The sequence below is a fragment of the Tachysurus fulvidraco genome, chromosome 10, assembly GCF_022655615.1.
Source record: "Tachysurus fulvidraco isolate hzauxx_2018 chromosome 10, HZAU_PFXX_2.0, whole genome shotgun sequence".
Taxonomy (NCBI): Eukaryota; Metazoa; Chordata; class Actinopteri; order Siluriformes; family Bagridae; genus Tachysurus; species Tachysurus fulvidraco.
The window spans coordinates 17,004,744-17,030,980 of record NC_062527.1 but is presented as its reverse complement, the minus strand read 5'-3'; the positions used below and the strand labels follow the sequence as shown (position 1 = coordinate 17,030,980).

General features: G+C 38.9%; 1 protein-coding gene and 1 long non-coding RNA gene across 4 annotated transcripts; both read left to right on the top strand.

Annotated features, from left to right (window-relative positions):
• Positions 1 to 10: 10 nt before the first annotated feature.
• LOC125145689 lies at positions 11 to 24,364 on the top strand. Its single transcript, XR_007144125.1, has 2 exons — positions 11 to 43; positions 23,861 to 24,364. It is a non-coding gene; the product is annotated as an uncharacterized LOC125145689 (long non-coding RNA).
• Positions 1,752 to 24,364, top strand: acsl1b (acyl-CoA synthetase long chain family member 1b). Of its 3 annotated transcripts, XM_027165223.2 has the most exons (22): positions 7,112 to 7,296; positions 7,547 to 7,718; positions 10,575 to 10,787; positions 10,888 to 11,002; positions 11,772 to 11,836; positions 12,640 to 12,741; positions 13,886 to 13,985; positions 14,313 to 14,488; positions 15,493 to 15,525; positions 15,638 to 15,689; positions 15,883 to 15,956; positions 16,621 to 16,698; positions 16,808 to 16,942; positions 17,410 to 17,544; positions 18,312 to 18,407; positions 18,760 to 18,832; positions 18,939 to 19,027; positions 19,114 to 19,230; positions 20,443 to 20,586; positions 20,811 to 20,912; positions 21,824 to 21,895; positions 22,309 to 24,364. In XM_027165223.2, exons 3-22 carry the CDS (start codon positions 10,593 to 10,595, stop codon positions 22,447 to 22,449), a joined length of 2,094 nt encoding a protein of 697 aa, XP_027021024.1. In that variant the 5' UTR covers positions 7,112 to 7,296; positions 7,547 to 7,718; positions 10,575 to 10,592; the 3' UTR covers positions 22,450 to 24,364. The 3 variants fall into 3 exon arrangements, with proteins under 3 accessions (XP_027021023.1, XP_027021024.1, XP_047675462.1); XM_027165222.2 differs by lacking the exons at positions 7,112 to 7,296; positions 7,547 to 7,718 and adding an exon at positions 1,752 to 1,902; XM_047819506.1 differs by lacking the exon at positions 7,547 to 7,718.
• Positions 24,365 to 26,237: the final 1,873 nt, after the last annotated feature.

Sequence of the window (26,237 nt, the reverse complement as noted above, 5' to 3'; positions counted from 1 at the left end):
AATAATAATAATAATAATAATAATAATAATAATAATAATAATAGTAGTAGTAGTAAATAAAAGCTAGCTAAAATAATACCAAAGGTGCTTATTAGTACTATAAGTACTATATTAATTCACTTTTCACTACAAATACATCACAAAAAGTCCATTAGAATTTTCAAATATGTTTTTTTTTATCTTTTTTTAAAGATTGTAAGAGTATAATATTTTTGTAAATTAGGTTAATAAAAGTGCATAAAAACAGAAAGAATAGTCATTCACTCATCTGCAGGAAAAGGTTTATTCTGAAATCTATCTTGGGAATGTACAGTGGGTGGGTCTACAGTTCATTACAGGGCACAATGCACACACACCTAGGGGCAATTTACAGTCACCAATCCAAGTAGCTGCATGTTTTTGGGAGAAAACCCACACATACAGTAACCAGGGATTGTGATATATAATCTGTACCATGTCATTAAAATATAAACATATACATTAAAGTTGTACAGAATACAAAAACCAATGAATAATATTTTACCACTGTAATACATTTTATACTGTATATAGACTACTTTATCATCACACTTTTTAATTTTTAATAGGGTTAATTGCACGACACCAACATTTATTTATTTGTGAAGGAAACTGAGAAGTGTTGTGGAATCTAGTTTGTGTCTCATCATCATCTTCATCGTCTCTTCTTTTTTCATCATTAGATTTATATCCTTAGATTACATTCCTTATAGCATCTAATATCCGATATAATGTCTATTTATTAATCATAATTCCACAAAGCCTGAATGAAAGCTGTAAGATCACTGAGTTCTCCTCAGTAGTTTGGTTCTAACATGTACTTGGCTTGTCATTCGCAGCTGTCAGAAAGTCAGTGGAAGTGTGTACAAAGGTCAGAGCAGGAGTTCCTGCAGTTCATCATGCGGCCGTCAGGGGGCGCCTGAATGAACAGGCTGATAAATACAGCTTTATAACAGTCTCAATGTTTCTGCTCAGTCACCTGATTTTATTTCTATAAAGTAAAATGATGGATTAGTACCTCGACACATACATATTCAATAATTGGATTAGGGTTAAAACTTATGTTGTGAGGCATTATCAGTGATTTGTGTATGCCAAACATCCTGCTTCTAACCCCTGTCTTAACTTTAGAACCAAAAGAGATACTATAACTACTACTATTACTACTACTATTACTACTACTACTACTACTACTAATAATAATAATAATAATAATAATAATAAGAAGAAGAAGAAGAAGAAGAAGAAGAAATATTGTGATCCAGATTTAAATGAATACAGAAAAATGTTTGTTTAATCATTTTCATTTACTTAACCTGAAAACGAAGAAAATCACAACCAACCAACCAACAAATAAACAAATAAATGGAACTGATGGGAAAAGAATAATATTAACAACAACAATATTATATTATTAATAATATTGTAATATTGTTGTTGTTAACATTATTTTTACATTATTGACAACCGCAATAATAATAATAATAATAATAATAATAATAATAATAATAATAATAATAATAATAACAATATATTACTATTATTATTATTGTTATTATTATTTTAGTAATCTTACAAACCAAATTACTAGATGATGATGATGATGATGATGATGATGATGATGATGATGAAGTCACAGTGACCAGGGTCAAGGCGGGCAAACTTGAGGGTTACACAAAGTCAAAAAGTTGACCAATCCGGTGCCTCAAAAGATCAGTCGTTACATGCCGCGCTCCGATTGGTTGAGCTCGGCGCGACTCGGCTGGTACGCTGTCACTGATTGGTTGATGGAGCCGGCTTCGGTATACAAACACACCTTGTTTCGCAGCGTAACATCACCAAACTACATGCTCTGTTCGCGGTGTCGGTGGCGCTCTTAAACAGGTCAGTGCTGTTGGCAGAAATCAGCGCGGGTATTTTACGCCGAATTAAATGAATCTTGTGAAATGTATTTTGTAGTTTCTATGTGTTTGTTTGTAGAGCAGTGACAGCGCACGTGCGCCTGGAACTTCATCAGAACTTGTGACGTGTACAGAGTGCGTTCGCGTGTAAATCAGACGTGTCTGATGTGCGTGTGTACGATCACGGGATGTCATGAATTTGGTACTCAAGCGTTAGTGGGCTAGAGCACAATGTCGTTTCTCTCAGGTCTTTATATAAAGTTGTATTTCATGAAGTTTCCTGACATGATCCCTATTTTATAACATTGCATGATTTTTTAGACAAACTTTCTAGCGCATTAAAATCACTCCCACATGTAAACACTCATGCATTAAACTGCAATGAACTTCTACAGGATTTAGAGGAATTGTAAGGGATTTCATGTAGAACTAGAACTTTAGGACGTGAACGCGCAGGCGCGCACACGCGTCTCCACTCTGGTTCCTTTCACCTTCCTCACTGCAGAGTTTCTGCTTGTAACACAGGCATGTTTTAGTGTTTTATCTGATCTATTCAGGTGGGAAAAAAGAGCTAAACTATGATTGTGAATACTGGGGGGTCCTTAAAGATGTATACAAGTTTCTAGGCTCAGATACAAAAGATGTTGTAAAGGGTAAAGTAATAACCATGAAGGTGTTGGTATGAACAGGGAGGACGCTGGTCAATAGGTTTCTGTGTGTGAGCACTATTGATAGATTGACTTTTTCTTCTTTGTGCCTGTTGCCTGTCTTTGCATGCTTGGAATGAGGTGAAAGGTGAGTGTGAGAGCGCGCATGTGTGTGTAGTGACTGTGTGTGTGAGTGTGTGTGACTGTGTGGTGGGTGTATGTGTTGTGACTGTGTGGTGTCTGTGTAATATTTGTGCTGTGTGTTGTGACTGTAGTGTGTGTGTGGTGTGTGTGAGAGAGTGTGACTTTGTAGTGTGTGTGTTGTGACTGTGTGTGTGAGTGAGAGAGTGACTTTGTAGTGTGTGTTGTAATGTGTGTTGTGACTGTAGTGTGTAACCTTGTAATGTGTGTGTTGTGACTGTAGTGTGTGTGAGTGAGAGAGTGTGACTTTGTGTGTGTGTTGTGACTGTAGTGTGTGTGAGTGAGTGAGTCACACTCATCTGTCACACTCATCAATAATTAATGAAGTTCACCATTTGTATTGTTTTCGGTTGCTTGACGACTTGACATCAGCTTTTATTATAAAATTTCTGTAATTCTCCACTTTTAGTTTAGATTTATGTAGGATACAGACCTTCCCACAGAGTATTTTCTTGCACCAGCTACTGTTTTCCCCAAGAACGTTTACTAAATCTAGAACCCTAAACCGGAACCTTTACAACCTCCATTGCAAGTGTTTCCCTTTCCAGGGTTCAAAGTAGATCCCCTTCAGGATGCTAGAACCCTTCACCACCCTATGATCAGGATGCTAGAACCCTTCACCACCCTATGATCAGGATGCTAGAACCCTTCACCACCCTATGATCAGGATGCTAGAACCCTTCAGCACCCTATGATCAGGATGCTAGAACCCTTCACCACCCTATGATCAGGATGCTAGAACCCTTCACCACCCTATGATCAGGATGCTAGAACCCTTCAGCACCCTATGATCAGGATGCTAGAACCCTTCACCACCCTATAATCTATTGAGGAACAATAGAGTTTGTTTGAGATGCTAATTATAATTTTTTTATTGTTTAATTCCGGAAAAGTTTCCATGTACACACCGTGTAATATTTATTATTTTTATTTGCAGATGTATACTATTGCTTACAAGACTTTTTGTCTTGGTCTCCAGTTTAGTTATCTGTAGCTGTAATAGTCCTGCTGTGAATGTTAAAGCTGACAGCATTTATCTGGAACTCATTGCATTTGTTATCACATACTTACAGTAGACTTTTGTGTAGTTTGACAATGAATATTTGTGTAAAAAAAAAAAAAAGCATTCGATTGTATGTTTTAAGTCAAACAGCAAGTGCTTAGAGCCTATAGTATTCAAAAATGTTCTTCCGTGACCACCGTACTGGATCACACTCGGTTTAATGATGTTGTATAAGGTGTAGTTAACCGTGCCCTTAAACCACAACTGTTTGTGTGTTTGTTTGTACATCATCTGGTTTAATTTAGAAAGCTTTAATCTTTAAGTCGTTCTCGAAGAACAGGTCTTAATATAAAGAAATGATGTAAAATATTGTTTTGTTTTTGCATTTCTGGGATAAACGACTTGTACTTTTTTTTTTGGATAAACAAATGAACGCCTTTCTGGCTGCAAATCTGACATAAAACGAGTCAGGACGATGTTGAGCGACGTGTTTTTCCACAATCTCTGTTGAGAGAATTTTATACAATTTTATAGGTTGAAGAAAAGACCTTCATATTTTCTCGGGGCGTCTCAGAGAGCAAAAATTGGTTTGATATCAGCATTTGCTTTGAAGATAGAAACATTCGTGTTAACATTTGTGAACTTTTCAATGAATATTATGTCGTTAGTCAGTTAGATGAAATAATAAAAAAAAACAACCATACAAATTCTTAAAACCTTGAATTTCTACTTTTTGTACAAGCTTCATTTTAACCGCCTCTCTGACAAAGACGCTCAATGCTGAACACAGACACAACAAAATGGCTGCGACTTGCAAATTTTTTTTGTCCTCCGATGAGGTGTTAAATAATTTGTATCAGTGGTACAGCTACAAAACTTAAAGAATCTCTTGACAAGCACAATATAGAGTACAGTTTTTATTATTATTATTATTATTACTTTTTTTTTATAACAGCATGCCCTGCAATGTTTATTTCTCTTGTCACACAATTTGTCAAGGATTTTGTAAATTAATTAAATAAAAAAGTTCTTTTTAATTTCTTAATATTTGGATCAAGATCATCACTTATGTTATAGCAGCTACAAAACACTTGCGTAAGCAACGATCCATAAATTGTTAAATCGTTAAGGAGTGAGTCATGAGTACAGACTGTTTACATTAACACTAGCTGCTGAGTCTAACTTCTGCTACCCTCATGTAGCTAACAGCAATGAAAGGTTCACCCATTCACACGTGCAATGTCTCCAGTCCCTGTACCATGAAGTCACCGACTACTGGTTGCCATAGTGATAACTTTTAATCAGCGGGCAGATTTGTCGTTTGCGTATCAAATTCGGCAGAGTAGATCTGCGTCATATCATGAAGGTGAAACAGTGTGTGCTGTTTGTCACAGATCATCTGCGCTCTACTGACTTCACTTTGTATTTTCAACGTTTTCACGTCGCAGGACATGCCCACTGCTATTCACCAACGCTCCGTGTGGCAGGAATTCGGGGGGTCTCGTTATGAATCTGTGGCTGCTAGTGTGACCGTAGCACAATACTCTTCTGTTTAGCATCATACATAAATCAGTAAATCATCATCCGGTCAGTTTTCCATAATTAACTTTACCTCAATTTATACAACTGAGCAATTAAGTGTTGAGGGCTTTGCTCAGGGGCCCAGCAGTGTCAGCTTGGTGGAACTGGGATTTGAACCTACAACCTTCTGATCCAACACCTTAACCACTAAGCTACCACATCCTCCCCAGTCAAAGCTCTCAAGGCTTTTCTCTAAAGGTTTGACTCGTCCTTGTAAAAGCACTCGGTGTGGTTTAACATACACACACTTGGCTCGTTCTGAACACTATAGGTTGGTGAACGGGAGTGGAAACGGTGTGTAAAGGTCATTATCATTCTGTAACTACCTGCCTGGGAAGTTTTAGTGGAGTGAATATTTTACCTCTGAAGGTCACCCAGGATATAAAGCGTCAGCGCCACCCTGCTATTACTAGCGCAGGAATACAACCCTAATCAAACAGTACTGCGATATAATACACAGCACCGTGTTCTATAGCGTTGCTTTTCCCACTACAATCACAAAACGAATATTTGACCATGGAAGAAAATTTAAAAAATGCACAAACTCTTTAGGAGGTAAAAAGGGTCATGAATGACATTAATACGTCAGGCAACATTGGGGAAATTGATGTAAATCAGACAATGTATTCAAATGTGGAATTTTGATCAGCATTTAATATGAAGTTATTAGTAACTGTAAGACATTATATATATATACACACACACACACCATTGGGAAATGTACAAGTGCTACAGAGTTAAAGATAAATGCACAGCAGTGCATGTTATTGGTTTAAACATACAACAAAACTAATTAAAAAAAAACCTAACTAGTTAAATATAAAGCATTTCTTTTTATTTCATTTCTTGCTCATTTATCTCGAGTGATATCTTCTTGACCGTAACTCTGACACCCCAAAAGAGTTTTCAATCCCAAGCCTTGTATTTTTAATAACAGATACTCACTGTGTAACAGTCTGATTTGTAAGTCGTTATAACGGGGAAGTAAATACATAATCTACTTTTATGGAAAAAATGAACACATTGCTTTATAATTATGTGTTTAGTAAACCAGACTTCTAGTGTTCATGACGGAGTTATGTTTTGTCAATAAACACAGCTAAGATTCTCTGACTTTGAAGAAGCGCAGGTTTTTCCCTTTTCATGGCACGTTGGTGAGCGAGATGTTCACCCGGCACTAACTCTCAAAACTCTCTAGTAACTTTTAAATACAGGAAAAAATAAGCAAGATTTTCCTCTGACCGCTTTCCCAGAAACACGGACATGGCGGACATCCTGCCAGCCAATCGGACCCTCGGGTTAAAGGTTCCGAAGGTTCCCTAAAGGTTCTGAAGACACTGGACAGAAAAGTGTATGAAAAAAGATTCATTAGAATCGATTGCAACGTTTTAGTACCCAAAACTATTGTAAAGATTACTCAGAATATGCTCTCATGCTGTGGAGATTTATTTCTTTGAAATTGGAGACGATTCTTGTGTCCAGTACTGGAGATTACATGAGTCCTGGATGCTTCGTGTGACTCGAGACTTGAAGCATATCAACAGTGTTAAAGAAGCATATCATCTGTGTTGTGTGTGTGGTTTGCCTCCACTGGCACTCTACAGCAGATGAAACATTTCTCCACGTCATCGTGTTTTCCGTTGGTGTGGTTTTAAAATAGAAGCGTGGTGGTTGGGGGGGGGGATTTGGCAGTTCTGCTTGGCTGGTCTTCATCGGGTGACCGCTCTTGGGCTTTATCATTGGTCTAACATCTCAAGCAGACCAAGTTTAGACAGCGCGGGCTTACTCGGGTTACCTTTCCCCTGGAAAGCCTGGTGCAGCATGTGACCGTGTGCATGTGCAGGACTTCTTCAGCTTCTGCCTCTGACCTCTGAGCGAGTGTGATAAGAAGAGGAAGTCGACCAGGTGACCATGGAGTCACAGCTTCTGTAGCACAGTCAGAGAGGTAATCAATCACATAAAAAAAAAGTTTCTTTCCTGTTTTGAATGTCTTGATTGAATCTGTAACTTAGCAGTAGAAGTAAACTGGTCAGACATGACCAGTAAGGTACCGGTACAGTATGAAGTAGTCTTAGACACGCAGCATGTTGCCATTTACGCCTGGTTTGTCTTTTAACATAATCGTTAATCGTGGTACTTTGAAGTCTGTTATCCGTGGAGCCCCAATATACTAGCTGACATGGCGCATTTCAAAGGCAGATCATCCAATAAGACAGAGGAAGGGGCAGGTCTGAGCACCACCTTCGGATTTGCATTGTCTACTGCAGTGACACATAAACTCGGCTGATGACACTGATATCTGTTACCCCTACCTGTCTCCACTCGGCCCGGTCAGGAGTCTGCAACCTCGACTCGCTCTAGACTCAGGTGACTTGTTTTTGTTTTGTATTGTGAGTGGTTTGTATTTCTATTCAATTTCTTGACACCTGTAAACCTTCCTTAGGGAGCCAGAAACAGGATACGTCTGACACTCTGAGGGTCAAGTCAGACTTTGTGACTGTTTGCGTACCATTTAGATGTAAAGGATCAATAAATTATGATTTTATTCATTTATTCATTTATTTGTTTGTTTGTTTGTTTGTTTGTTTGTTTGTTTATGAAGCATTTGCATACTTTCTGATTTGACCATTTGTGTTTGATGTCGGGTCTCCGGCTTTGTGTATTTATTTATTTTGGTAATACGCTCACTATATTTGTTCCTTATGAGGGGAACATCTTGGTCATGACCCGTATCCCAGGGGTGATAATAATAAAACTAGGTGAATGGTGAAAGGGTCAGTGTGTCCTGACTGGGTTATGTTGAGCATGCTGTGTTGTGTAAACACACACACACACACACACACACACAGCGAGCGAGAGAGAGAATGTCTCAGAAATATAACTATTTCCCAGAGTGCTTTGTTTAACCCAACAGCCAGAGTGACTCACACTCAATTCCAGGTTCACTACTGTAAATCCTCGTCATCGATTCCTTTTTTATTTTGTTTTTACTCCTTGGTTTCTATTTCATTTTACCAGTGTAGACACGAACTGAAACGCTGCTGTTATCTGTATTTGATTGTCCACAACCAGCAAAGATACACAAATCAAATGACTTTTGTGGCTGTTGGCCAAGACCCTGTATAAGTGTGTAAACAGTTTTAGCGGTTTACTTTTCTGAGGAGATAATGGTGTGTTTTAAACAAACAAAAAAAATCGGTAGACTTCGGGGTAAATTTTTGCAGCTTTATACATAGTTACAATGGGTTTCTTTCCATGGGGCATCTACAAAAAACAAAACAAACAAAAAAAAAACGATCCTGCAGACTGTTTCAATGTAAAATCGAGGGTTTCTGTTTGAGAAAAGCTTTTGCAAGTTGGGAAAATGACTTTTATATGTTGAACTCTTGATGCATTGGAATTATACAGTTTTAGTGTGAACGGAAAAGGCAGAAGTGACCAGAAAAAGGTGTGTGTGTGTGTGTGTGTGTGTGTGTGTGTGTGTGTGTGTGTGTGTGTGCTTTGTCAGTTGTATACTATATAATTCAGTGGTGCACTGGGTCACACTGGTGTGTGAATTCTGCCAGCACAACCCAAAGTTTTCTGATCAAAGGTAAGGAGTGAAGACTATTTGAGACCAAGCACTTTTGCGAAAGGTTGCAATAGTGTTACCAAACATCTGATAACTCAATCAGCAATGTGACCCTTGGTCAATGATTTTGTGAAGGTCATTCCTGGCCAAGAGATTCAGAGCTGCTGGACAATTGCATTCGTATTTAATCTTTAGAAGCACGCCGTGGGGTGAGAGCTGAGGGTTGGGAGAATGTGTGTTATTCTGAGAATTTAAACCGGCCATCTGTAAAGGACAACAACTTTTTGAGAAACTTGATCATATAAACAGCTCGGAAAGTAAACAGATTCTGTTTATTTATCGATTCATTTTACATTTTAGAATTCTTTGTGTTACTTTATAGAAATACATAAAAAAAATCAGCAGTTGTGGAAAAAGGTCCGACATCCCACGTCAAAGTTGAGACGAACGCAGCACAAATCTTCCATTAGATTTGTAACTGCAAATTTGCAGATAACTGCAACTGATCTGTAATGTTCAACCTTTTTCATATGGAAACAAACTTTAGTTTTGCTTAAATACAGGATTTGGAACAACCAGAGCTTGATATTACAAACACACAAGAAATTAAATTTGAAATAAAAGACACATCAGTGGTGTTAATTTCGCAAACTTTGACCATACACTTTTTGACAAACTCTCCCTCATTAAAGGGCCGGGCAGATTTTGCAGTCTCTGCTGCCATGATAAAGCTTTACAGCCTTTACAGCAGCTTCACTTTTTGACTTAGCTTTCATGAACATAGTCTGCCGGGAAACCAGACTTTTTTTCATCTCCTCCGCCTTCTGGAGCTTCTGCTTTACGTCCAGGTCCTTATACTTCTCATAATGTTTAGTTTCATAGTGTCTTCTCATGTTCTGTTCTTTCGTTACAGACACGTTAGCTCCGATAGCACACAAGACAATCAGGTCTGTCCTTTATATTCGTGAACAGATAATCTGCCTCCCTCCTGTCTTGAAAGCTCCTATTGTCCATCATTCGTTTGGCCATTTTTGTGGAGGGAGGAATTAAGTTGCCCGATGTGACTGTAACATGGTTGTTAACGACTGTCAACAGAGAATGAGGGGCGCTTGCTGTTTGTGACTACGTGTCAATACAGTGGCAAGGCATTCTGGGATTTGTAGTATTAGCGGAGCATGCGGCTAGCCAGCTGTAATGCACATTTGATATGGGCCTGAGTTTGACACCCCTGCCCTAGATGGTTTGTGTGATTATTAATGCCAGAGTTTCACTAAATGTTCTTGAAATGTACGTGTGCAGTTGTAATAAAGGATTCTCCACAATTACACAATTTGAAGTCAGTCTAGTCAGCTGGCTCTCGTAGTATACAAACGTTATTTTTTAACAATTCCTAAATTGCTCAACTTAATGGATTTTCATTCGTAACTTCTACCTTTTTTTTGCGTAAATCCTCCTGCGAATGTTTGAGAGAAATATGTTCATGTTCAGCTCGATATATAAGGCCCAGTGCTGTCCGGCAACCCAGACGTAACACTACTGAGAAATTAATTAATCAGTCCATGATAGCTTATCATTACTGACTCACTCATAAACACTTTGTCTGGTTGCAGTTCACACGTTGTCATAATGTTAAATCTTGTTTCTTTCCACAGATCTATTAACAGAGAGACATGCAGGCCCAAGAGCTGTTGAAGCAGCTGCGTGTGCCTGAGCTGGCCGAGGTGAGAGATTACCTCCGCAGCCTGTCCACCGGCACGCTGGTGGGAATGGGGGCCTTCGCCGCACTCACCACCTTCTGGTACACCACCCGACCAAAATCCATCAAACCCCCCTGTGACCTGCACATGCAGTCTGTCGAGGTTCCGGTAAGTCCGTGTTCCGAATCACGAAGCAACCTGAACGCAAGGATTTTTAATTTTTGGCTCAATATTTAATAATACTCCTGAATTTTGTGCTGTTGTTTAGGGAGGAGAGTTTGCACGCAGGTCAGTGCTAGTGGACGCTGACAACCTTCTGTCTTTTTACTATGATGACGCTACGACGATGTACGAGGTTTTCACCAGGGGTTTACGTGTATCAAGTAAGTGAACATGATCATCTCGTGAACCTACTATAATTAGCACATATAAAGAGTAACCTTTAAGAGCTTTATCTGGTTCTGTAAACCAGGCATAAACAGGAAAAGCTTGTGTTTCAGAGCAGGTCAAGCAGATCGATAGAGTTTTTATTACCGGCAGAACGATATCGAACATTTCTGTGATGTACACGATCATGTACCGTGATGCATCACAATTTGACTACAAAGTGCAGGATCGGTGGAACAAATACCAGAAATGGATATTGATCATAATCAATACAAAACAAGTTAGCTCGAGTTATCATTTGTTACAATCGATATAAAATTTTCTGTAAGGACACAATTATTTGGAAAATATTAAAGAACATATAACGTGCTGATGTAAAATTGTGAACAATGATGGGAAAAGTCTTCACGATTTATTTATTTATTTATTTATTTATTTATTTGTATCTTTAGGTTTTTAGGTCTTTTTATCTTTAGGATTTGTTTGAAAATTGTGTTTTGAGAGAAAAACGTAAATATTGCACAGTTAAATATAATGCTCAGGTAACAGATATTTCGTAGAAAATCTATATTTAAAAGTTTTCCTAATGTATCCCCAGGGAAAAATCCCAGTATTTCTACTGAATATGAAAGTAAATGATTTTATCCAGCTGTTGTTGACACATTTTAAATGTTCTCTAATACTGTAAGACGTTACAGAATGTCCTGTAAAATAACAATAAATTAATACAAAGTTACAGATGACACTTTTTCCTTGTTCTCTCAGATAACGGACCTTGCTTAGGCTTCAGGCAACCGAAGCATCCGTATGAGTGGCTGTCCTATTCAGAGGTAGGACCGCTGGAGACGTCTCCATTCGCCATTGTTTAAATAAGCGCTGTCTGTTTTACTGTCTCACGCTCTACATCTACACCAGAGACTCAGTCTTTCACATTGATATTTCAGCTGTTTTAAAAGTTGATTTATCAATACATTCATTTGCCTTTTTTTTTTTTTAAGCGAACTCGACCGACCAGGTCAATATTTGTACAATCTTCTATTGCAGCATTGAAAAGAATACCAAATAGAAGCATCATCGCTAGTGCTTTCAGACTACAGGAACTAGTTTATATTAATATTTAGTGTTTAGAAAATTTAACATTAGTGGGTCAAGAAGTATTTTAACTGCCTACGGTTTGAGCTAGTTGTTTTAAATGGCTTTGGTATTTTCAGCTATTCGGTTTTGTCAATTTGTTTTTGCAATCCATTTATTTATTTATTTATTTATTTATTTATTTGTTTATTTATTTAAATTTGAACTTTTTTCCAAATAGATGTGAGTACATAATGCTGTGGTCTTTATAAGCTTGTTTCTTGGTGATATTTGAACACACATGTTCCTTCCAATTGAAAATGGGAAAGTCGTGTACAATAGCCCCTTTTGTACCATCGATATACACAGTATTCAATAATGTGTGTGCGTGTGCGTGCGTGTGTGTGCGTGTGCGCGTGTGCGTGCGTGTGTGTGCGTGTGCGTGTGTGTGTGCGTGTAAGATTATTCTAGACCAGTCCCACTTGGTGGAATCTGATAAGAGCTGCTCTGTCAATGTGAGGAACTGGTTTGCATTATTTTTTACTTTTTATCCTCCTCTCAGGTTGCAGAGAGAGCGGAGAGACTCGGCTCAGCGCTGCTGCACAAAGGTCACTCTAAAACCAAAGAGCAGTTCATCGGCATCTTTGCTCAGAGCAGACCCGAGGTAAGGCGCATGTCTGAGTCTCCTCCCGGGCTTAGAGCTCCTTACCATATCCATGAAATATCTCATGTTCAAGATCCATATGTATGAGGTTAATAATCAAAATACTTTAGCATGATTAAGATCTGATTTTTGGAGCAGTTAAATCTTATAGCTTCTGTTTCCACATGGCACATTGTTATGCATTGTTTATTTATTATTATAGATTACGCAGAATTTATTTAGCACTGTATAAGCTTTAAAATAAGATCTCTCTTGTTTCTAGAATAATTATTCCAATCTCGGACAAATTTATATAAAACATGTATATGCTTTGTATACATTAGACACGGAGAGAGAGGGACACGGAGAGAGAGGGGGGCAGAGAGGGGGGACAGAGAGAGAGACACGGAGAGAGAGGGGGGCAGAGAGGGGGGACAGAGAGAGAGACACAGAGAGAGAGACACAGAGAGAGAGACACAGAGAGAGAGACACAGAGAGAGAGACACAGAGAGAGAGAGGGACAAAGAGAGAGGGGGGGGACACATGGAGAGGGGGGGGACACAGGGAGAGAGAGAGGGACACACAGAGAGAGAGAGAGAGGGACACACAGAGAGAGAGAGAGGGACACAGAGAGAGAGAGAGAGAGAGAGAGAGAGAGAGAGGGACACACAGAGAGAGAGAGAGAGGGACACACAGAGAGAGAGAGAGAGGGACACACAGAGAGAGAGAGAGAGGGACACACAGAGAGAGAGAGAGGGACACACAGAGAGAGAGAAAGGGACACAGAGAGAGAAAAGGACACAGAGAGCGGGAGGAACACGGAGAGAGAGGGACACGGAGAGAGAGGGGGGGCAGAGAGGGGGGGACAGAGAGAGAGAGAGAGAAGGACAGAGAGAGAGAGACACAGAGAGAGAGAGAGAGAGAGAGAGAGAGAGAGAGAGAGAGAGGGAAAGAGAGAGAGGGGGGGGCAGGGAGAGAGAGGGACACACACCGAGAGAGAGAGAGGGACAGAGAGAGAGAGAGAGAGAGAGGGACACAGAGAAAGAGAGAGAGAGAGAGGGAGACACAGTGACAGAGAATGTTAAGATAAACTAATGTCAAATCAAAACATGGTGTGAATTGAATACAAAATTTTAATATGATGATAATGTATGTTTCTCTGCAGTGGACTATCTCAGAGCTGGCTTGCTACACATACTCTCTGGTCTCAGTCCCTCTGTATGACACACTTGGGACAGAAGCCATCGATTACATCATCAACAAAAGTGAGTCCTCTTTCATTTTCAGTTGTACTGCAGTAAGCATTTTCTACAAATGTGTGGAGCGTGTCGTAGCCTAGTGGTTAAGGTGTTGGGCTACCAGTCTGAAGGTTATCCCAGGTTCAATCCCAGGTCTACCAAGCTGGCACTGTTGGGCCCCAGGGAAAGCCCCTTAATCCTCAATTGCTCAGCTGTATAAAAATGAAATAATGTAAGTGGCTCTGAATAAGGGCTTCTGCCAAATGCTGGAAATGTAAATGTGCATAGTCTAATGTGTAACTCCCATATCACAGTTTTAAAGGAGTGTGTGTGTGTGTCTGTGTGTTTTTTCAGCCGGCATCGCCACAGTAGTGTGTGACACACCAGTTAAGGCTCGTCTGGTGCTGGACTGCGTCTCAGAAAAACAACACTCACTAAAAACCCTGATTCTGATGGATGAGTTTGACTCGGAGTTGGTGGCTCAAGCACAGCAATGCGGCGTGGACGTAATTAGTCTGAAAGATGCAGAGGTGAGTCGCTGTTCCTGTAGTTTTTCGGAGTTAACATAAATCGTTAGGTGTTGAGGGGAAACTGCAGAGTGAAGCAAGCCGGGTAATCGATTTTATTTTAATGCCCAGTGACGGAACTTATAATCCAGCCTTAAAGCTTGTGCTGTGTTTTATGATAATCTCACAATTTACACCTCTAACTCTGATTGATTCAAGAAGCTGTTACATGTCCTCAGTAAACGTAATCAATAGCGAGAGCTCTTGAATAAAAGATGGGATGCTTTTGGAACTGTCTCTTTTTCTTCTTCGGTGATTGTGTCTTAGTCTTAAAGTTGTGTGCACTGGACTTTACAGTGTTTCAAAACATAAGTTAACGAGAGAGAGAATGGCCAGAAAAGTGTACAAAAGATTTCATCTGACCTGTGAGCCTGTTTGTAGAGTATCTTTAGCTTAGTCTAGCAACACAGTCATTGTAACACAGAATCTGAGACGATGATGCTGGGATATCAGTCTCCACTAGGACTGGCAGTGTCCTCATATATATATAAAATTAGATAGATTGATTGAAATATCATGTTGTCTATACAACTAGGACATTCACATATTCCTATGCACTTATTATTCTTATGCACACATTACCTGCCATAGCTTTATCTGTTTATCTGCAATTGTTCCTTTGCACAGTTTTTGTGCTATTTGCACTTCTGGTAGATACTAAACGCCATTTCGTTGCTATGTACCTGTACTCTGCAGTGACCAAGATATGTCTATCTGGCTGGCTGTCTGTCTATCTCTATCTATCTATAGTGTGCAAGTGTTTTTTCTCAGTGTGTAGCTGCTGGGAAAGCTGCATCGCTGTTCCGCTCTCTAAATGCGTAGTCGTGCATGTAAACATAACCAGCTCTCTGTGGCTTTCTGTCTCACCCCAGAGCCTCCGTCTGTGTTTTGTCTGACCTCCAGTTAAAGTCTGAGGTCTTTTCTTGTTTCCATCCTTTCTCACACACAGATATTTCTTGTTTTTCCAGGCTCTTGGAAAAGCCCATCTGCAAAAGCCCATAGTGAGTCTCATCATCCGCTCTGTTTTTCCTCGAGTTTTTTTATACCTATTGTTTCCACCTTTCACATACGCATGGCCTGATGGCAAATATTTAATGTTTTCCTTCTTTATAGCCTCCTAAACCTGATGACATGGCTATTATTTGCTTTACTAGTGGAACCACAGGTATGTACTGCATGTGCACATAGATCTCTATTTGCTTTCCAGGGAGATGTGTGTTTTATAGATTTGCTAATATTTGAGTCTGTGTGCATGTGTACATTAGATCATGTTTTCTCTCTCCCTCTCAACCTCACCCTCCCTCCCTCTCTTTCTCTCTCTCTCTCTCTCTCTCTCTCACTCTCACTGAACCTCTCAGGAAACCCAAAAGGAGCGATGCTCACCCACAGAAACATTGTGTCCAACATTTCTGCGTTTACCATGATAACAGAGGTAAATGCAGACATAAGACACGGCCTCACACTCGTCCTCTCGCACTCCTCCCACGTGGATTTCACATTATTCGTGTTCATGGTTATTACATGTCTATTTATTCTTTTGGTCATCTTTAAGTTGTAGTAATAGCACAGAGAGCCTTAAATCTAAATTGATTTAAACGATGAACAGTTGAAGACATTGTTTATTACAGAAGGATAAAACTATATTCATAATCATATAACGATTTGTTTGTTTTTTTTCAGTGCCAAGCTGCATTTTTCCTCCTCTTATTAAGAGGGAACCAAAAAGGGTCAAAAATATGTTTACATCTGATCAACACACCTATATGTGATGTGTGATTGTGCCCCAAATCTGAACGCACACAATTGTATAGAATGACTTCGAACTCCGTAGCATTGCAATGGGATTGGTGTGATGGTCAGGGGTGCACAAACATTTGCTCATGTAGTGTTGCTGTGTATTTATCTATAAGAGCACACCCCTTTTTGTTTTAAACTACCATTGACAAAGTATAACAGATCACTGCAGACAGAATGAGAATGTCACACTGATTATACTCATATTAATTCTATGCTTTATGCTTATACTTGTATATGGTCTCCGTGGTGTACCCCTCTTTGCTAATCCTCTTTTGTCTTTGTCTCATTATTTCTTTCAGGCCAGCTGTCCTTTGAGTCCCAGCGACTCTCACATCTCTTACCTGCCTCTTGCACACATGTTCGAGCGAGTTGTACAGGTACGGACTAGATCGCTTAACGTGTAGCCATCGTAATAATGCCCTTTTTGTGTTATCACATGTATTGTGACCATTAACCTGGTTTTCTTGCGTGGTTTGTGTCTCTCAGGGCGTTATGCTACTTCACGGGGGTCGTATCGGCTATTTCAAAGGTGATATCCGCTGCCTCATGGATGACCTTATGACTCTGAGGCCCACCGTCTTTCCGGTGGTGCCACGTCTGCTCAACCGAATGTACGATAAGGTTAGCTGAAAACGAAAACGGGAAATATTTTACACATGAGGATCTCATAGCGATATAACTTTTTATTATATATATATATAATATACATAATATACCTTTTTATAGCGGTATACATTACTATGATGTATTATTTATACAGCATGCATCCTGCTTACCATATAAGGAGCTGTTGAATTCTCAAATTTGATTGGTCAGATGGTGATGCAACATGATTAAAGGATCTCATTTGGTAGACAATCTGTAAGATTAAACATATGATTTGTTGTTCTTTATTTAATAAAAAAAAAAGGTAATTGTTTAGAAGTTAAGAAAAACAATAGTAACTGTGTATCATCACAGGCCTCACCATGCATCACACCACCTCGCCATGATTCATTATTTTCCTCTAATAGCAAACCCGTTTGGGATTTATTCCCTACTTGTTAGGGCAGAGAACGTAGGAATGATTTACAACGTGTGTGTTTCAGATCTTTGGCCAAGCCAACACTCCTCTGAAGAGGCGGATCTTAGAATTCGCCTTCCGGAGGAAAGAGGCCGAGATGTTGAGTGGCATCATGAGGCGAAACAGTTTTTGGGATAAAATCATCTTTAAGAAAGTCCAGGTAAATACTTCCCTTACTTCTGCTTCATCCAGTTGCATACTGGGATGTTATGTACCATAAACACTACACACGGTCACCTACCGGAGGGATTTTTATCCTGGGTTATGTTGATCTGACATTTCACACTGCTTATACTTTACCCGAGGCTAATAATTAATCCTGGTTCTTTATCGTCTGATGTTTCATCCTGTATATTTCCTCGACCCTGCTTTAACCTTCTGATTTGCATATTTTCGACATCTGCAACGACGACTGGGTAAATACAGCATGACCGATTTAAATAACGGCTTGTCTCATGCTTTCATTTCAGCAAGAAGGAAAAAAAACAAAAACGTTGCCATGTTAAATGTAATCTACTTGGCTGTTTTAAGCCTCCTGAGATACACAAAGGCAAGGAAACAGTTGACACAACACTGTTGCCGTGATTTTGCAAAACACTTGATGTGGCACACTCCGTTTAGTTTCTGATCGGGTTCAGTTTCTGTCGCTTAGCGTCTAGTCATAACACTGGACCGTTTCACACGTTGGGCAAGAACACAACAAAAGCCTCAGTGCAAGGTTTCATGGCCGCGGGTAAAAAGTAGTGCTTCTAAATTACACGTGAGACCGAACGCGGTGTGAAAGGCCACCAAGTGTTCTTGGTGAACTGGCAATATTTCTGTGCACAAACCGTGTACTTCCCACTGCACTGAGATGGGGTTTCAGTACGGACAGTGTGTCTGAGGCCTGATGATGCTCAATGCTGTTATTTCTGCTGCCCCCTGCAGGACAGTGTTGGAGGAAAAGTGCGCCTGATGCTGACTGGAGCTGCTCCCATCTCTGCTCATGTGCTGACTTTTCTACGTGCGGCTCTGGGATGCCAGGTCTGGGAAAACAAAACCCCACACACAATCTAAATACCCTTCATTATTTTTATCAATGCTTTTGTATTGTTGAATTTCATTTAATTAAAAATCTTCCGATTCAAATTCTATTCAATACAATAGAATCTCTCACACAATATACGGTGCAATTATTTTCATTTCTTCAGTTAAATAAAGCATATTATTACTTCAATGGCTAAGACTGTAGATTTGTGCCTAACAACTGCTGCTAAAATCTTAAAGATTGTCCTGTGCTCATCCCAGGACACTTACTCACTGAGCATTATTTTAACACATAACGCATGTGTGCGTATGCGCGTTTAAGTTTAACCGTGCTTTCTCTTGTGTGCAGTTTTATGAAGGCTACGGTCAGACCGAGTGCACAGCCGGCTGCACGGTCACGTTAGCAGGAGACTGGTCAGCAGGTAACACATGCTCCCACACTGACTTGTGGACTCTCTTGTGTTCTTCGATCTCTGCTTCATCTGTTCTTCACTCTGCATTTTTTTTTTCTCATTTTGTCGACTCTAGGTCACGTCGGACCTCCTCTCCCATGCAACCTCATGAAGCTGGTGGATGTTGCTGAGATGAACTATCTGGCTGTGAATGGAGAAGGAGAGGTGTGTGCTGTGGAGTTCTTACTTAAGCTTTGTATACAGAGAGAGGGGTTTTTTCCCCACTGTTGAGCATTGTGTCTGGGCTCTAGGTGTGCGTGAAGGGGCCCAATGTGTTTAAGGGATATCTGAAAGACCCAGAGAAGACGGAGGAGGCCATGGACCAGGACGGCTGGCTCCACACAGGAGACATCGGCAAGTGGCTACCGGTAGGTTTTACTCTTTAATAACCTGTGACGTTGGGTTTTTCTGTCCATTTCATTAACTAATAATTGAGTAGTTATATTCATGAGACATAATTGAATGCAAACTGCATAAACCAGTTCAGGTGAACTCCTGGCCATGTGTATTTTTCAGAAAGGTTTTGAGGATCTAATTGTTGTTTTTTTTTTTTCTTTAGTTGTTTCCTAAAATAAGGTGGATTCGATTCTGTTTTGCATTTCTAACAATCATTTTTGTTATTGTTGTCCTTCAGCTTCTCCCTGTTTAGAGTCGCCACACATCATCTGATCGGTGTATTTGATTTTGGCGCAGGTTTTTCGTATTTCTAAACACAGAAATTTTCCAGTTAAAGTTTTACATTTTACATTTGTGGCATTTAGCAGACGCATTTATCCTGAGAGATTTACATTTTTCTCATTTTATACAAGGGCCTTGCTCCAGGGCCCAGTAGTATAAGCTTGGTCTACCAATTGGAAGGTTGAGAGTTCTAATCCCAGGTCCACTAACACCTTAACTACTAGGCTACTACATCATTTTATCTAGGTTTAGGACCGGCACTGGGAGATAATCCCTTAGTGGCTGGGTTGGTTCTTTGCCCAAGAACCGAACCTGGGCCTTGGCATTGAGAGCGTGGGACCCTGCCTCTGGACCACCAGGGAATTTGCTGAGGGAACCATACTGTTGTATAAAATAACACCTAATTTCGTATAATAGTGCCTACTTAAACATTCTATTTCTCTGTATCTGCTACATACACTGGGGGCACGGCGGCTTAGTGGTTAGCACGTTCGCCTCACACCTCCAGGGTTGGGGGTTCGATTCCCGCCTCCGCCTTGTGTGTGTGGAGTTTGCATGTTCTCCCCGTGCCTCGGGGGTTTCCTCCGGGTACTCCGGTTTCCTCCCCTGGTGAAGGACATGCATGGTAGGTTGAGTGGCATCTCTGGAAAATTGTCCGGAGTGTGTGAGTGAATGAGAGTGTGTGTGTGCCCTGCGATGGGTTGGCACTCAGTCCAGGGTGTATCCTGCCTTGATGCCCGATGACACCTGAGATAGGCACAGGCTCCTCGTGACCCGAGGTAGTTCGGATAAGCGGCAAAAAATGAATGAATGAATGACTGCTACATACACACGTATGGCACAATGTTTCAGTTTTCTCTCTCAGTTTCAATCGGTGTTATAAAATTGCTATCTTCTGACAGAATGGCACTCTGAAGATTGTGGACCGTAAGAAGCACATCTTTAAGCTGGCACAAGGAGAGTACATTGCCCCGGAGAAGATCGAGAACATTTACATCCGGAGTGAAGCTGTGGCTCAGGCTTTTGTGCATGGTGATAGCCTACAGGTGAGGCAGTCACTATGACAGAGTATCTCCTTTACCCGGACCTTGATACGTGACACCAATTGTTTTATAGCTGTTTCAGTGCAATACATAAAACATTGAGCACCAAATAAAAAGTACTGGAACATCAGAGAACGAGAGAGAAACAAAAGGTGCAAACAGAAACTCAAAAAGATTGTAAATAAGAGTAAATATTAAAGTGTTGTGGAATTGTACCTCTCCCACAGGCCTGCCTGGTGGCCATCATTGTGCCTGACCCGGACTTCCTGCGTGGCTGGGCCAATAAAAGAGGATTTCACGGCTCATACGAGGAGCTCTGTAGCAGCAAGGTAATGAGATGTGATGAGTTCTATAGCATACATTCAGTTATGTAAAAATACTCCAGTTTTATTATTTTTTTATTTATTTCAGTCTGCATTTATAGTCTATATGATTTGAGCTAGATTTGGACAGACAACCTAATAATCCTTATATTTACTCCAAATAGGATTGTTAATGGAAGTCTGAAGGCAGTTGTTAAGTCGCATTAAAATGCACTAATGTACATGAATTCAACACTACATCTTGTACATGATCATACAGTGTTAGTAAAAGACATGCACTGCACATGTGAAAACACTGGAGAAACAAAGTAAAAAGAAGAAAACTCTCATAATGTACACTGGCGTTCCATTTGACCGGTGGAATTGAAATCAAATTATCTTTTCATTTTGTTAACATGTATAAAATAAAAACCGAATAATTTTATCTCTGTGTGTATTGTAGTGGTTGAAGATAAACACTATTGCATTTTAACATTCAATACTGAACATGGACACAACAAAACAGGAGCAAATTCCTGGGGTTAAAAAAAAGTCTTAAAGGTTTAATAATTACAGATTTTACTCTTTGAAAAAAAATGGTTCACATCAACATCAAGAAGATTTCTAGAGATCTAAGATTTCATTTCCAACATCCTTTGACTGTTCAAGTGTTAGCTACATTTTTAAAAGTGGACTGTTGTTAGTAAATGTTAAGCAAACTGGCTTCTCTGTAATCACACAATCACTGAAGACATGGCTTCCTGGGATCATGTTGAAAACAGATGGTGTTTGTTTAAAAGCTTTTAAGCCTTAAGCCGTAGTTAGTATAGCGTTTCCATTGTTTAAATGGAATGAACTTGTCTTGTAAACCCACTTTATTATAGTAAGCTTGTGAACCTGAAGCCTGAAGGTAAAGATCTTTTCTTGTTTACTTGCAGGAAGTGAAAAACGCCATATTGGAGGAAATTCTTAAATTGGGCAAAGAAGGTGGACTGAAGTCTTTTGAACAGGTGAGGTTTATTCTAACAATATATAAAAAAGGGATTATTTTACACACACACACACACACACACACACACACACACACACACACACATTATTTGACATCTCCACATAGCAAGAACAAGGACCCAAGAAATTCAGTTCAGTTTTACTTTTAACAGTGAACATTGACACAATGCTGTTTTACAGAATTCAATAAATAAACATTTATCCCTAATGAACAAGTCAGAAAGTGTAGGTGAAGACAAAAAAACCTCTTATGCTCTGGAGAAACCTTTAAAGGAACCAGACCCAAAAGGAAACCCATCTTCATATGGGAGATAGATAGTAATACCCAACACTCAGCTTTACACTTCTTTTAAACACTAAACTGCTCTCCAGTTCGAAATGAACGTCTTTAACGTGCTCGTATGTGTTGTAGGTGAAGGATATCACTCTGCACTCTGAGATGTTCTCCATCCAGAACGGCCTCCTGACTCCAACACTTAAAGCGAAGCGTAATGAGCTCAGGAACCATTTCAGGCAGCAGATCGATCAGCTCTACTCCAAGATCCACATGTGAGGGGAAAAATAAGGATTCCAGGGAATGGACTTGATGACATACAACACTATCTGTCCCCTTCACTCTCCAGTAGTTTTACTTAGTTATCTACATAATGACATTTGGGTGAAGTGTTCCTTTTAAAACAAACTGTGCCTTATCCACAATGTCCACAATGTCCACTGCCTTATGTATGCATCGGGAATGAGAGAACATTTCATTACACTTTTTACCTTTTCAGGACATTTTAAACTCCTCAGACGCCCTCCGTATGCTGCCTTAGATCTAGAGCAGGAAGATTTTAAGACTTGATGCTAGTTTACCCAAGAGACCTGAATTGAGCTTAGGCTTTTTTAGGGAAATATAAAAAGCTTTTTCAAAATATTTGCCAAAGAAGCTGCTAGATTGTGGTAGTACAAAGGCTTACCTCATGCCCTGTATAGAGCTTAATAGACGGATTTCTGCTTAGCTGAGTGGAAACATCACTTTTTTTAATTATTATTATAAGGGAAAACCATCAAGATGCCAACTTGTAGCTCCACAATAAATAGAGCCTAGATGTATAAACTAAAATTATGCAAATGTGAACCTTTTTTTTCTTTCTTCAAATTATTTCAATGCCATAGGCTTTAGCTTTGCTCATACAACCTAGAAATATATAAATAAATAATATATGTATTTATAATATAAATATACTTTTTCTTCTCTACTCTGCTTAGATCACTTTGGCAGCATGACTCGAAATTCTTTTATTATGCTAATGGATAATCTAATTTAATGAACATTGTGGAAAAAGCAAATTTCACATATTTATCTTAAAGGAATATTCTAGGTGTCCCAAATTTCCCACTGTGACCGAGAACATCTTTAGGATCTAAAGTGTTTTTTTTTTTTTTGTTAACTGCTTTATAGATGGAAAGCCTGAATTAGAGATGGATTTATACGACTCAAATTCGTGAACACGATCTACAGAAAGTGCTACAGAATTCAACTGCCCTTAAACTTTAATAGCAAGTGAGGTCTGAGTATGCTTGGGCATGTTTAAGCACTTTTTCTTAACACAGACAATTTTTAAATTGAAGTTTTAGGCTAAAAATGAATGAAGCTGATTGTATAGGGAGAGATATACACTTAAGTGTACAGTATAGTGTCACCTTCTGTCGCTCGGGTTGGCCAATAAGGTGATGAAGCCATGAAGCTTTGCGCTATATATTTTTGCAGTATGTATCTACATAGCCATGAATTCATATATATAATATATACAGTGTGTGTTGGTGATTTTATGTTCTTTTGCTGCTTGATTTCAAGAAGAATCCGTAGCACGCATTCCCTAGTCCATAGCTAAACATCCCGGATATGTTGCCATCGCAAGAACAAAGCTCAATGTTGACTATTTATATGTTTTGTTTTGTTTTTTGTGTTCATGACAAAGATAATAATAATAATAATAATAATAATAATAATGTGGTGTATGGATTTGTTTTATGTGCCTGATATGAAATCAATCAAATTACATTGAAATATTGAGTATTTCTAGGTTCACTGTAGTTTTAAACTTGTTTGCCTGGTTTGATTGATTTATAGTGAAGCTATTTTACCAGTCCTGATATTCTTGTACAGTAATGCCTTCTAAAAGCTTTCTCTGGAAATCAGACGTCAAAAAATCCCTTGTGCTCGTGTTCCTGGATTTTTAAGGGTTTTGTTAATTTTGGAGTTTGTTAATTAAATAAAGCGTGTGTGTGTGTGCGTGTGCACGTGTGTATGTTTCACATATCCAAACAAATATTCAAATAAACATTTTATTATGTGTATAAATGCAAGCCGTTGACGTGTATGTGAGTTGTGTGAAAGATGGACCTCACTGAGAATAAATGTGAATAACTGGAAAAAGTCTCACTGACTGACAGCAAAATAAAACAAGCTATTTAGAGATTAATATTTTGGGTTTGCGTTATTTTCACAGTTGATGATAGTAAAATGCTAATAAAAGTAACAAATATCTTACCTTCAATAATCACACATTATTGTGATGTTTAGATGACTGGGGAAGAGCATCTACAAAACAACAGGCCTTGTAAGGTTTTCCCAGCATGCAGCGGTTCTTACCTACCAACAAGTCCACTCCATTATGGCCTGTTCAAGAGATCTCAGGATCTGCTGTTTACATTTTGGTGCCATATACTAAAGGAATTGAGTTTGATAGATCACAGCTGTATTTAATCAGGTGCTTTGAATCTGATGGCTGATTGGTGTGTGTGTGTGTGTGTGTGTGTGTGTGTGTGTGTGTGTGTGTGTGTGTGTGTGTGTGTGTGTGTGTGTGTGTGTGTGTGTAAGAGCCGAAGAGACATAAGAAGAGGAAGAATTGAGACTTAAAACGGATTTTATGACATTCTCCTTAATTTAATCAAATTCTACAATTTTGACAACAAACAGAATGAATATATTCTGTTTTTGTTTTTTTGTTTTTTTGGACCGATGCAAATTAGGACTAATTCAATACTGTATATGTGACTAGTGACCAATTTCCTCCTTTTGTTGGAATGATTCCTACATGGACTACAGAGTGTCCTATTTAGATCTGATCAGTGCTCAGCCCTTTAACAAAACTATTATCAGGTATGGTACCGTATTTCCAATAACAGCATGTCACAAAGAGTTTTATTGCTTCTATACCACAGCAAATTGTCAACTATTACACTTGTGTTATCGTTAATAATTAATATCATAACTTTAACCAGTTTGTGATGTGAATGGTCTTAAAGAAAAGTTCCTGACTTGATTTGTGGTAATACATATGTTGTTCTTCCCATCCCAGCATCTTTTGTAAAAAAAAAAAAAAAAAAAAAAAAAGCATGACATCCTCCATCGTGAACATTCTCTGTGCTTACTGTAAAAACGTGTAAATGCAAAACATTTAAAAAAATAAATAAAATTGGCTGAGTAATGCAAAGCAAGTGTGACAAATAAAGGCATGTCTCTGTCAGCACTTCAGTACCATAAGGATCCGTTACTAATACTAATTAGATCCCTCTGTTTCTGTTGAAACCAATAAGTACAATAATTAAGTACAATATTTTATTTTTCACAATTAAGGTATTTGATATTTCATTATCTCTATTATTGTATATGAACGCAATTAAGACTCAAAAGTAATCCTTTAATCTGTGCTTGTATTGGGTTGGTGGTATCTCAGTAGTTTAAACACTGACCTACTGATTTGAAGGATGAGTTCCAATCCCAGTTTTATAAATAAGATGAAAAGGTAGCTGAATAAAGACATATGTCATTGATGTAAATGGGTTAGATTTCATTTAACAGTAATTAAGACTATTACTTTTTGTTCTGACAGGTCAATTGTTTTCTATTCAACAGCAGTGTGTTGTCCTGCGATCTGTAAGCTAAAAATGATCTTTACTGTGAGGTAAAATGTCATGTTTTAATGTGTTTAAATAGTGGCGTGTCTTGGGGGAATCCGTTATGCATACAGATATCCGCAAGGTGGCGACATCGAGTTGAATTAAAAGCAACAGTAAATTCAAAAATAAAATGACTATTGCAGTCTTTTTTAAATATTTTTGTTTCATGAAATGTAATGCATAGCCTTTAGATTGTGTATTACAGGATAATAAATAACAAATACTAGTTATACATGTGTAGAATTTTAGAGAGAATTCAACTGGAATTTGAAATTCTTTGCTTACCAAACATGAGATTAGCATTAAAGATGAGAGAACAGTCATGATTTAATGTATAAACTTTCTATAAAAATTCTATACCCATTAATTTAATTTTTTTCTGTCACCATCTGG